The sequence below is a fragment of the Pleurodeles waltl genome, chromosome 11, assembly GCF_031143425.1.
Source record: "Pleurodeles waltl isolate 20211129_DDA chromosome 11, aPleWal1.hap1.20221129, whole genome shotgun sequence".
Taxonomy (NCBI): domain Eukaryota; kingdom Metazoa; phylum Chordata; class Amphibia; order Caudata; family Salamandridae; genus Pleurodeles; species Pleurodeles waltl.
In genome coordinates this window covers 879,629,591-879,643,163 of record NC_090450.1, presented here as the reverse complement: position 1 = coordinate 879,643,163, position 13,573 = coordinate 879,629,591, and the positions used below count along the sequence as shown (strand labels likewise).

The window sequence follows — 13,573 nt, the reverse complement described above, 5'->3', positions numbered from 1 at the left end:
GTTTATTGTGCTGAGATGTTTGATACCAAACTTCCCAGTGTTCAGTGGAGCCATTATGGTGCTGTGGAGTTCGTAATGACAAACTCTCAGACCATGTACTCAGTATGGCTGCCCTACACTTTCAATGTCTAAGAATTGACTTCGACACTGTAGGGGCATATTGTTCATGCAGCTATGCCCTCACCTGTGGTATAGTGCACCCTGCCTTGGAACTGTAAGGTCTGCTAGAGGGGTGACTTACCTATACCACAAGCAGTGGGTTGTGGGCATGGCACTATGAGGGGAGTGCCATGTTGACTTTCTTTTCTCCCCACCAGCACACACAAGCAGCAACACAGTATGCATGTACTGAGTGAGGGGTACCTTAGGGACCTTCACTGGCCACAGGGCCCTTGGTACCAGGGGTACCTTCTACAAAGGACTTAACTGTGTGCCAGGGCTTTGCCATTTGGGTATACAAAGGTACAGTTTTTGGGAAAGAACACTGGTGCTGGGCCTGGTTAGCAGGGTCCCAGCACACTTTCAATCAAAGTTGGCATCAAGACTAGGCAAAATGTGTGGGGAGAGATAACCATGCCAACAGTGGCATTTTCCTACAAAGTCTTTATATTCTCTGGCAGTTGTCACGCAACAAATACTTGTGTCCATAGTTTGGAGCTCAGAAGTGCACTGTTAGCATTTCATTGATTCTTGGGGCATGATGGTATGTTTATGAACCTTAGGATTTCAATATACAGGCTGTCCTCTCTCAGCATATGAGTTATGCCTCTTGGGTTGCAAGAGGGTGACAGAGTATTTCTCGATTTTACGGTGGTTCATCTAGTCATAGGGGAATTACCACTGTGGATAGCTGCCACTTTATGTGTTGAAGTAAGCAATGGTTCCATAGTCAGATCCTTGAACGTAAGTAGTTTGGACGGATTGATAGATAAGGGCACTTATATCTGATCTGTAGTAAGAACAGAATTTCAGAAACCTTAGTTCATCTTTGTGACGTGGTGTACTTGTCTGTGTTGGACTGCTGCTGTGTAACTGGTACCTCCTCTGGTGTTCGAATTTTTTGACATTGAGGCAGGCCTTTGCTTCACCTACTCAGATCTGGCCCTTTCAACACCTAAGTTGAAGATGTTCCTTGGAGCAGGCCATGTACTATTGTTGCAGCAAGAGACACTGTGAGAGGTGACATGCAGTCCTACTGTTTCTATGTCTGTCACCCTTTTAAATGTGAGTTGTCACTCTAGTGCTGGGTATGCCAAAATGGTGTATATTTTGATGCATTGGTGCTGTTAGAAGCCAAGGTGGGGATTGTTTTGCACTGGGGCATGTTTTCCAGTTGAGTCATCCTCTAGGTTGCCCTTACCTTTACTTTTGCTTGGATGTGTTTTCAGCTATCACATTTTGTATTTCCTTCCTGTTTTGGTCGATGTGGGACCTCATTTATCCTGGATCAACCAAGTTCCGTATCATTGTACCTATTCTTTTCTGTTTTTCTGGGCTATTGGGTTGTTCTTAAGCTATTTTTTTCACTTTGGTGTGGTTGTGCCATTGTACTGTCAGTTTTCTTCTTATTTCATGTTTCCAGTCTACACCTTTTGCTGGGATGTGATCTGTGGCCTAAGAGTCTGCTAGCATTACCTATTTTTGAGGATGGCATTGTTCATCTTCTTGGAGATTGAGTTTGCCGTTGAACCCTTGATTGATTGTTGGCCTCTGCCAAGCCTTTTTGCTTCTGCATCACTTAAAGGAATAAATAAATCCTCTATGGTATATTTTAATGGAATGGATAGAGTTTACACTTTAAGTATATTTTGATGAGTGTTTTGGGACATCAGGTGACTAGCCGTGGCAAGATGGTTCATTTTTGTTTCTTCTACGTGCTCCAACCCAGTGTGAATCTGATTGCTGTATGTGGTTCATTTTTTTTCTTGTTGTAGTTCATTGAAGGGCTATTTGCCTTCATGGGTACATATGGCAAAATTATTTCCTATGTTTCTCCTCAAACCCTCCACCTGGTGCTTATTCTTTCAGTATTTATTTTGATGTTACTAATCTACAGGTAGAAGTACCTATCAGAAGAATAAGATACTTACCTTCGGTAATGATGTTTCTGGTGGATATTCAGTCTACCTGCAGATTCCTCACTAACCCATCTGCCTCCCTTTTCTGAGGAGTATTGTGTTCTTAATAAGATTCCAAAGTCCATCACCTTAGTAGTTATCTTGAACATCCAACATGAAACTTGCCCTCCCGGACTTAAGTTGGCCAGTGCTACACCAACAAACATATGGTTTACCTCTTCTAATATTGATAAGCATGTTTCTGATTGGTTCATGCAATTTCTTGTCCCTTTTATTTTGACAGAGCTGTATTTCCAGAGGAGAGCTGGATAGGTAGATCTCCACCTTAGAAAACATAGTGGAATTTGCAGAGGGAAGCAAGTATTCATGGTAACTAACATAATTATTATTAAAGATATATATAGTTTTCTTTGCCACATGCAGCTTCGCAGACATTGCAATTAGAAGGTTTTAAAAATGGTACACTGCCTAAAATCTGCCAGTCCATTGATACAGATAAGTAACATGTTCTGATTATGATCCTGTTTCCCTGTATTAGTCAGGAGTACTGGCATTAACTGTTTTTGGACAACTAAATGAGAATACAATTGAGGGACATATATGTACGTTTGGTCATGTTGAGTGTGATAAACTGTCTTACATTTTTTCCATATATTAAATATCTGTTCATACACAAAATGTGCAAATGAGACCTACCTGAAATGGAAACTGTTCCACCGAATTAGCTACTGACTGGTATTTGTATTTATTTCTTATTTTATCTTACATTTTCTGTATTCTGTGTGTGTTAATGCTTATGTGTAGGTTAGGAGGCATACCTGTGGGTGTGATAGCTGTGGAGACGCGGTCTGTGGAAATGGTAGTACCTGCTGATCCAGCCAATCTTGATTCAGAAGCAAAGGTATGTTGCCTGAGTATGATCGTAATAAAGCTGTTAATAAGCAGGATGACATTCATTGAACATTCTTTATATTTGGTAAGAGAGATATTTTCCCTTGCCTCGTGTACGCTAGACATATTTTCTGTAAATAATTTTGATTTGTGTAAATTATATATTTGATTTTGTTTCCTAGAGCTTGCCTGGATCAGCACAATTGAATGATCAGTGCTTTGAGAATGACAATAATGTATTTTCCTACTCCAGCCAAAAGTGATTTTTGCTTGTAGCTGCATCCATAAAAGTTAAGTTCCATTTGAGCTATTGCTGACATCCAGACGACAAAGGTGGCGCAGAAGTAGGAGACATGGGATTTAGGAAGTGTAGGAAGCTGGCTCTGCCTATACTGTACCAAAATGAGGTATGGTGTGTACAGAGTCCCGGGGTTCCCCGGAGGCTTAACCGAGGCTAAAGTAGATAATACTAATGCTCTCTTTTGTAGTAGTGTGGTCAAACAGTTAAGCTTATCAGAGAGTATTGCAAAGCATTTGTTGTATAACACAGTCAATAAATGAGGCACACTCTAAATTACTTACTCTTGGCCAATTGTTTTTATATAGCAAAAATATATTATGTTACTTTATTTTTCTAGAACCAAAGAATCTTTGTTGTAGATTAGTACAGTTGTAAGTAAGTATCAAGCAAATTTACTTTGTTTGGATTTTGCAGATAAAGCAGTTTACATGTAAGTAACACTTTTCAATTTCAAAAGTTGACAATTGGTGGAATTTTCCATAGGATTTCATAGAGTCCTGGGTCGGGGGGGAGGAGTAGTGTTAGAATATTTAACAGGTAAGTACACAACTTACGATTCCAGTCTCCTGGGGTTAGGATGTCCACAGGTCAAAGTTCAAGTTGGCCTACAAAATGCACCACCAGCAAGACGGGGCTGGTTGGGTGCAGTGGTCAAAGTTGGCGTCAGGTTTGCAATGGAATCCTAGGAGAACTGTGGGGACTTAGTAGAAAAGAGATTGCAGGTAAGTGCCCGTGGGGTTCAGCACACAGATCTGAGGGGGTTTAAGTCAGCACCAGGGGGGCCACAGGTCAGTAACAAACATACACCCTCAGCTGCACAGGGGCGGCCGGGTGCAAACACAGCGTCGGGGACGTTGCTGGACCATCGGTTGGATTCCCCAAGGCCAGGGAACTGCGGTTGCAGAGATACCTTTAGGCGTTGGAAATCTTCGTCAGATCCGGTCGTGGTCAGGGGGGCCCTCTGGATTCAGGCTACAGGTGTCGTCGTATTGACCAGGAGGGGTCAACACAGGATGGACTCGGAGTCAGAATCGCCTGGGGCCTTTTCTGGACTCTTGAGCCACCTGGGCTGGGACTGTAGGCGTCTGGAGCAGAGTGGTCAGGGCTCGCGAATCCGGGACGGTTCTGGAGTCCTTTTATTGATTTCTTTTAGTGGACGCGCTAAGCATAAGAGGGACTACATATCCCAGACTGCTCTTGGCCCCAGGAGGCAGCCATTTTCAAAGCCCAGCTGCTCGCACCTGCCACACCAATGAGCGCCATAATGCGCCAGGGAATCCACTGCAGCTCAGGACGCGCTAAGCATCAGTAGGGGGACTACATATCACAGACTGCTCTTGGCCCCAGTAGGTGGCCCTTTTCAAGCCCAGCTGCTCGTACTTGCCACACCGAACGCTATAAAGCACGAGGGAGTCCACTGCCAAGGGCAGGCCTGCCGGAGCCTGAAGAAGGCCTGGGCTGGGCCACCCCCCTAACATTTATTATCAAGCCTCTTTTGGGTTATTCTATTAACTCATTTGACCATTAAGGGCCTATACATATATTAGACATAGCACTATTGATGGGCAAAAGGAAAGCGACTGAGGGAGGAGCTGGGTGGTACACAAGAAAAAACACAAAAGGCAGAAGCATCTAGCAAATAATTGTGTAATGGAAAGGATTGATAATCTTTTGCTTGAATGTGAGGAAATTTTAACTTCTTCACTGGATAATGTCTCTAAAGGCACCCAGAGCGAGCGCTCCCCAGCTAAGCTGGGGGCATGTCATAAGAAAATCCCAGATATGTTTTAAAAAAATGTGGGATACAGGTTTTAGCTCCTACAGGGCAGGGGGAGAGGAGAAATGCTTTTACCCACATTCCTTTAGTATCGAAAAATGAGTTATCACCTGCTGATAGTGATGCTCTTCAATGTAGCATTCGCTTCAACCCTCTAATCAATACTTCAGACCTACACGACAATCCTGACCTAAGTACTACAGTGGGTGGGACAGTAGATACAAAAGTAAACCCAGACTTGTTCAAAGCTCAGTGCATACAAGATCTAAAGAGCGAGGTATCTGAGCTCAAATCTGTGGTTAATTCTTTAATTTCAATGGTTAAACATTTAAAGCCTTTAGATGCGACAACCATTATGGATCGTACTTATAGCTCCACACTCAATCACTTAGGCCCATTGATGTTGCCCAGATTGACCTTGACAACTTGTAGTAAGAATCATATTTGAGCTTCCTGCCCTGCTGCCATCGGTTTGGTCTTTTGTGCTGGCCATCTTCCAGTAGGCTGTAGAACTGGGAACTCTTGTCAGGCTTCCTTACATAATGGTTTTCCTTGGGCAAGGAACCAAGACTCTATTGTTAACCTTCTAAACCTATGGATGATAATGTCCCAAATTGTGTTGCACAGCCTGTTGCTGACTGGTTCAAATCTAACAACACTGTCCTAATGGTTAATGTGCCTAAATTACATCCATCGGCCCAAAGGGAAAGGGGGAGAATCTGTCAGAAACAAGGCAATTTATTGGATCCGTCATGTTAGAGGCTGTTACTCTGTGATACATGAGTATATAATTGAGGCAGTTAGAAGACCTGATCCTGATACATGCTATGATATGATTGAGTTGACACTTAGGGACAGGGGTATGGTGGATAACTTGGTGGCCCTAGATACTAGGACAAGTGCCCCTGGGTACTCTTGTATTCATTTTAAATACCCCAGGCTCCCCTTGTATCATAGGGCCCGGTTTACCCACCATTCGATGGGTAGCTCATCTGCTCCAAACATGAGCGATTGACTTGGAGTGCCATCTGAAACCCTTGCTGACTTACCATTCCGGGCTCCCTCCTGACATGACACGACTAGCCCTGGTATGGTTGTTTCTTCTACCGCTGATTCTAAAAATACTTATTCTTCTCTTTAGGACAGATTTCACCAGTCAACTCAGAACCAGCTGGTCAATTGTGACAACATCGCACCCTCTTTCCCCCACCAATCTCATCTGACAACTCAGATCAGGCAGCCAATTGTGTGAAAATTACATCTATGGTCAGGGCAGCTTCTCAAAGTGCTGGGGTGTGATATATTTCCTGGAATGTGGCAGGTTTAAGATCTTTTCTCCCCTTCCAGCTTTTACTTCATTTTTTGAGGAACACAACCTATGCCTCCTTCAGGAAACATGGTCGATCGATCCACTCTTTCGTTCTGGTTATTTAAAGTTTTACATTTCAGCTCTCTCCAGTAATAGGGGTAGACCTTCTGGTGGCTTAATTATATGGGCCAGAACATTATTAAACCAACGTTATTCTCAGCTATCCATTGATTCCCCTGACATATTAGGCATCCAGCTATCATTTGAGGTAAATGCAGGTGTGATTATCCTTAACATCTATGCAAGAGGGGTTAGGGGGGTGTCGGGCTTCTGAAACCCTTCGTGTTTTTGAGACATTCCTGCAGGAATGTCCCTAGAATTATAAAGTCATTGTGGCAGGTAATTTCAATCTCATGTTTTAATCTCTTGACTGGCACGATCTTGGGTTTACTCATGAAGAGGATCAGGTATGGTCTGTCCCTGCCTTGGACATTCCACTCTTTAAAAGGTGGTCGCAAGTTGCCATCCAGGCAAAAACTTTGACTATTGAATTTGGGCTCAGAGCACTCAATGGCAGGATAAAATCTGATGCAAAGGACTGTTATACTTACAATAAGGTCAACCATACAAGCAGAATTGATTATTGCTTAGTTGATATAAAACTGTGGGCTTTAGTTATTGACATGGCCGTTATTTAGGAACTGAGAGCCATCATAATCCACTCTGTCCACATGCTTGCCCTGTGTAACCAAATGTTCACGATCAACATCCCAGCTATATCATCTTTAGGAATCAGTTTGGCCAATGATGAACGCCATTTGAAGTGGAACAAGGTATTGGCCTGACCAGATATCATTAGCGCTGCCAATGGTATTTTGAAGACCTCATTGATGCGTTTAGCGGCGGGCTCCACAGCTTCTAGTGAGCAAATAAGTATATCTCATGCTTTATGCTTCGAGGGTATTGCGGCCCATTTTACAGCAGGGATTGACTCTGGTGATGGAAGGCCCAAGGGTAAACATCGCTAGTTTAATAAGGAATGTCGAACATCAAACAAACATTTAGTCCAGGCTATTAAATCTAAGGATGTAGTTGCTATTCGTTCAGCTAGTAAGTCTTATAAATTAGCTGTCTGTAAAGCTAAACATGGGCAAGATGATAAGTGGTGGGCTGCACTCAATGATGCTTCGTGTGAGAATTGTATCAAATTTTAGTCTTTGGTGGTGCGTGGACCTGAGAACAGTGCATTGAACATTATAATGAACATTGCTCCAGCGGAGTGGGTAGACCACTCTAGTCAAATGTACTCCGCTGATCATCTTTGTATGGTATGCGAACATAAGGATTTTTGTACCATTATCGACTTAACTCCTAGCCCTCCACCGATGCAGTTGTTTACTCTTTCAGATGTAGTGCACTCATTAGGTACTTTAAAGCGTGAGAGGGCGCCTGGTCTGTACGGAGTTCTGGCAGACCTGTTTCTAACTGATATTGAAGTATGGTTGAGATACATTACTATCATATCAAATGCAATAGTGGCAGGGACACCAATCCCAGAGCCCTGGAAGGGTGCCATTGTAGTCCTGAGTTTCAAAAAGGGTGATAGAGCCCTACATTGTAATTATAGGCCAATTAGCACTGTGTGCAGAAAGTCTTCTGCTACTGTCTTTTGGGGAAGATTTAAGATGGGTTGTCTGAATGTGATATACTTAATCCACTACAGGCTGGTTTTCAAAAGAAAAATTCCACTATTAAACAAGCCTTCAGTTTTCTCCTTTTATACTGGAAGACAGTTTTTATTGGTAAGGGGAATTTGTATGTTGCCTTTGTTGATTTGAAATCTGTGTTCGAACTAGTGCCTCGCAACAGGCTGTGGGAAGTTCTTTCTGGGATGGCATTCCCCACGCACATACTTGCACTATTAATACGGCTACATGAGGGCAACTATGCACGTGTTAGGTGGGGCGACATGGGGCAGCTCACTGACAAAATTCCAGTGTTTAGGGGAGTACGCCAAGGGTGTGTCCTTGCTCCAACTTTGTTTTCTTTATATATTATATTGTTTCCTTTTTACTCAGGGTGGAGGTAGACGTACCATCATTAGGCACACACAGAATTCGGGTCTTGCTATTTGCAGACAATACCCTTTTTATATCTAAGACCCCAAGCGGGTTACAGAAACTCCTTATGTGTTTTGAGGAATTCTGTTCCACACGGGGCCTGTAAATTAATACTTTCAAAACTAAATTGATCATGTTCAATCCTCATAGATCCTTCAAAGGGAAGTTTATGCTTGGAGATACTCTACTTTAGAAGGTGAACACATTTAGCTATCTTGGTTTAATGTTAACAGAAAATATATCCTGGAAGCCAAACATAGCGATGCAGGTGTTGAAGCTAAAGCAAACCACAGGGGTTTTAATCAAGGATTTTAACCTTTCATACACTAAGCTGATACGCCCAGCACTCCAGATTTATGAAGCTAAGGATGTGTGCTCTGCTCTTTATGGTGCTGAATTATGGGGTCATGCCAAAGCTCAAGAACTATCAACTTTTGAAAAAAAGTCTTCAGAAAGCTAGTTTCTCTCCCGGCAAGCACACTGTTGTTCCCTCTCTTTAAGGACTTGGGCTTTAAGAGCATATGCTATAAGGCTCACCTACATCCTCTTCTGTGTTGGTGGTGGCTTTGAACTATTCCAGAGCTTGCCTCCTATTCTGCGGCCCTGCAGGTCATCTTAGAGATTGTTTCCTCTCTTACCATTCCTTGGCTCAGATGTGTCATTTTATATGCTTGGACTCAGTGAGCTTTGGGACTCCAACTACTGCCTCCTTCCCGTCGAAACTTGACCTTAAAAACAGTACTGAGGATGGCAGACTCTGAGGAACTGGGGGTAGCACTCCACTCTACATTGTCACGTGACTTTGTTGATTTGAAAGACATATGAAAATACAAGACTTACTGGGATGTAATTCTGGTCTCCAGAGACAGAAAATTGTACTTCAGTTTTGTGTAAGAACCTTTCCATTAAGATCATTTACCACCTGTTGGTCATCTTGAAGGGACAACCACTTGTAATGCCCCTTTCGATAATCTCCCTCATGTTTTATTTGTTTGTCCTGCTTGCACAACCCCTCGCAGGAAATGGCTCACTTATGCCTGCAGATTGCTGGGAGTTTGCAAGTTCCTTGTTGCTGTTCGAATTCTCAGTTCAGACACTCGCTCGGCATTGGTTATCGCTGTTGCCAAGCTTCTTGGGGCAAGTTGGGTTCTTAGAACAAAAATTGTATCTGTATGATGGGTTTCAGCAATTATGTATTGAAAATGCTCAGGAACAGCGCTCAGGTTTTATTCTTTTATAAATCTACTATAACTATTTTTATATATTTATTTATGTATTTTTTGTGTGTTTTGCTATGTGGTTTTATGGCCCTCATGGCCGAAATAAAGACTTTTTGAATTAAATTGATTTATTTTGGACAGGGCTGCTGTCTTCTGCTGGGAATGCAGTCATCTGGGGGTTTGTTGAGGTTGCAGGTCATGCAGGATGCATTGCCTTCTTGGAGCAGGTGTCTTTGAAGCTGCAGACAGGCTGGTAGGGCTGAGGCCAAGTTAGTTGTCATCTGGAGTCTTTGCTGCTTGAGTTGGCTTAGCAGTCCTTCTTTCTTCTGAGGTTGCCAGGAATCTGGTGAGTAAGATTCAGGGGTGTCCATAAATACTAGATTTAGGGGTGTTACAGGATCAGAGGGCAGTAGCCAATAGTTACTGTCCCTTAGGGTGGCTACTTTCTTCCTGTAGTCCTAGGTTGTATGTATTCCTATTTGGAAGGGTAAAGTCAGTGGAATGTCAGTTGGAAATTACCGAGTGGAACAGCGAGGGGTGGGAAGAAGGGAATTTCCTTTTACGGACTAGGTGGTCTCACACACTATATAGTGTCATGCTTCATCATTTGACCACCTAGACCCACCCAGGTAGGACAGTGCCACCTGGGCGGACTCAACCTCACTGTTAAAGGAACAGGAGGGAGTACGTAAATAAACTTGTTTCTGGAAAGATCGGGATCCAGCTAATCTACTGAAAAACTAAAAACACCTAAGCAGACACCTGTGCAGAGCAACAAATTTAATGGTGGTGTCTGTCTGGTGTAGTTAAAAAGGGGGGTTGGGACACCTCTGTGAGGACAAGGACTCACAGGGTCACCTAACTAATTACTAGCCAACATGTTTCTGCCCTCAAAAGTGAGCCAATGAAGGTCTCGGGGCATTCGTCAGGGCCTAGGATCCCTACGTCTCACGTTGGAGGAAAATACTCTATGGGGAAATCAAAGAGTGAGAAAATGAAAAAAGAATGATCTACGTTACCCAAGGAATTACCTTGAGGCGGCCCTTTTCTTAGAGGCAGCTAGCCTCTGGTATCCAGGAGGGGGAGTGTCCCCTTATAGTCACACATACATCAAAGGGGACGCTCGCCGTGCGCCTACTTCGTCCTCTCCTTGGACCGCTTGTGACAAGCGGTCCAAGGAGAGGACGAAGTAGGCGCACGGCGAGCGTCCCCTTTGATGTATGTGTGACTAGCGGTCCAAGGAGAGGACGAAGTAGGCGCACGGCGAGCGTCCCCTTTGATGTATGTGTGACTATAAGGGGACACTCCCCCTCCTGGATACCAGAGGCTAGCTGCCTCTAAGAAAAGGGCCGCCTCAAGGTAATTCCTTGGGTAACGTAGATCATTCTTTTTTCATTTTCTCACTCTTTGATTTCCCCATAGAGTATTTTCCTCCAACGTGAGACGTAGGGATCCTAGGCCCTGACGAATGCCCCGAGACCTTCATTGGCTCACTTTTGAGGGCAGAAACATGTTGGCTAGTAATTAGTTAGGTGACCCTGTGAGTCCTTGTCCTCACAGAGGTGTCCCAACCCCCCTTTTTAACTACACCAGACAGACACCACCATTAAATTTGTTGCTCTGCACAGGTGTCTGCTTAGGTGTTTTTAGTTTTTCAGTAGATTAGCTGGATCCCGATCTTTCCAGAAACAAGTTTATTTACGCACTCCCTCCTGTTCCTTTAACAGTGAGGTTGAGTCCGCCCAGGTGGCACTGTCCTACCTGGGTGGGTCTAGGTGGTCAAATGATGAAGCATGACACTATATAGTGTGTGAGACCACCTAGTCCGTAAAAGGAAATTCCCTTCTTCCCACCCCTCGCTGTTCCACTCGGTAATTTCCAACTGACATTCCACTGACTTTACCCTTCCAAATAGGAATACATACAACCTAGGACTACGCTAATATCCGCGACGTCCGCTTCTAGAGAACCCCGTACTTTCGTGTGTACTTTGAATTATAGGGAGCTAAGTACGGAGTGTTCCTCCATAGTTATCCCCCCTCCTCCCTCTTCCTCTCTCCATGTGTAATGATACTTTCTTCCTGTGCCCACTCCCCTTGGGGAGGGGAGCACATTCCTAACCCTGTTGGTCTCTATCCTCCAAAACAAGATGGAGGATTCTGCAAGGAGGGGGTCACTTCAGCTCTGGACACCTTAGGGGTGGTCCTAGCTGCAGTGGTCCCCCCCCCCGTTCTACCTCATTTTCCCATTGGACCGGCCAACAAAAGAGGGGCCTGGGGGCGGGCATTTCCACTAGCTGGACTGCCCTGGGGCACTGTAACAGGAGGGCTGAGCCTTTGAGTCTCACCACCAAGTGTTATAGTTCCTGCAGGGGGAGGTGTGAAGTACCTTCACCCACAGCAGGCTTTGTTTCTGACCCCAGAGAGCACAAAGGCTCTCACCGCATGGGGTCAGAAACTTGTCTGTTAGTGGCAGACTGGCACAGACCGGTCAGTCCTGCACTAAAGGGTTGGGTAAAATACAAGGGGCATCTCTAAGATTTCCTCTGTGTGCATTTTACAATACATCCAACACTGGCATCACTGTGAGTTTATTGTGCTGAGAAGTTTGATACCAATCTTCCCAGTCTTCACAGAAGCCTCCTGGAGCGGTGGAGTTTGTAATGACAGACTCCCAGCCCATGTACCTAATATGGCTATGCTGCACTTACAATGTCTAAGAATGGACTTGGGCAGCAAGCGGAACGCTGCAACCTGGCTGAAAATGGCACCCAGAAGTATGCCTTGGCCGCACAGAGACGGCTGTACGATATAGGCGACAAGGCAAGCAAGTTGTTAGCATGGTTGAACAGGAGAGACCAAGAACAGAGGGGAGTACGGGAGATAGTGGAAGACACGGGAGAAGTAAGGTGGACCAGCGCAGATATAGCTGAGGCCTTTGCCTCCTACTATGAGAATCGGTACGCTTCTAGGTCTCCTATGACTGAGGAAGACTGTGACGACTTCCTGAAAGATTTTGCCCTCGCGTTCCTCGCAGAGTGCGAACGGGAGGCTTTGGAAGAGGATCTGACAGCAAAGGAGATATGACAGGCGCTTGGGGCCTTGAAATCTGGCAAGGCTGCGGGCCAAATCGGCTCCCAGTGGAGCTATATAAAGGGCTAGCAAGCAAGGTGACCTCACACCTCACCACCATGTTCCAGGAGGCACTCACAGACTACCAACTCCCTGTCGACCAGCGAATAGCAATCATTTTAGTCATACACAAAGCAGGGAAACCAGATATGGCGTGCAAATCTTACAGACCCATATCCTTGTTAAATGTGGAGACAAAAGTACTAGCTAAGGTACTGGCGAATCGTTTGCAGAAAGTTATTTTCTCTGTAGTTCACCCTGATCAATCGGGCTTCGTGCCCCATATGAGCACACAACTTAATATTCATTGGTTATATAGAGTGCTCCACATTACACAAACCCTGGTAGGTGCCCTGCAGTCTTGTTAGCCCTAGATGACAAGATGGCATTTAATAGTTTGGAGTGGGGATATATGTTCGCAATATTATGGAGGATTTGGCCTGCGGTTACGCGAATGGGTCAGATTGCTCAACCAGCCTCTACTGGCGAGGTTGACAGTTAATGGGGTAGTTTTCCGGACCGTCAAGCTGCAGAGGGGAATGCGACAGAGGAGTCCACTTTACTCAATGCTTTTCATGCTGGTCCTGGAGCCCCTGGCGACTTGGGTCTGCCAAGATCCCTTAGTTCAGGGCATTTTGGGAATGGAGGGCTGGGAAGAGCGCATCTCCTTACATGCAGATGAGGTGTTACTATATATCACAGACCCAGCCTACTCCATATTTAGGCCTCTGCAAATCTTCTGCATC

At 44.6% G+C, this 13,573-nt stretch overlaps 1 protein-coding gene across 7 annotated transcripts in view; it reads left to right on the top strand.

Moving 5' to 3' along the window:
* Window positions 1-13,573, top strand: part of ACACB (acetyl-CoA carboxylase beta) — a 1,528,264-nt gene that overhangs the window by 1,199,860 nt on the left and 314,831 nt on the right. For all 7 annotated transcript variants that reach the window (XM_069214760.1, XM_069214756.1, XM_069214757.1 and 4 more), the window contains one exon: window positions 2,883-2,979. In XM_069214760.1, coding sequence (XP_069070861.1) covers window positions 2,883-2,979 — 97 coding nt within the window. The remainder of the gene's footprint in view (window positions 1-2,882; window positions 2,980-13,573) is intronic.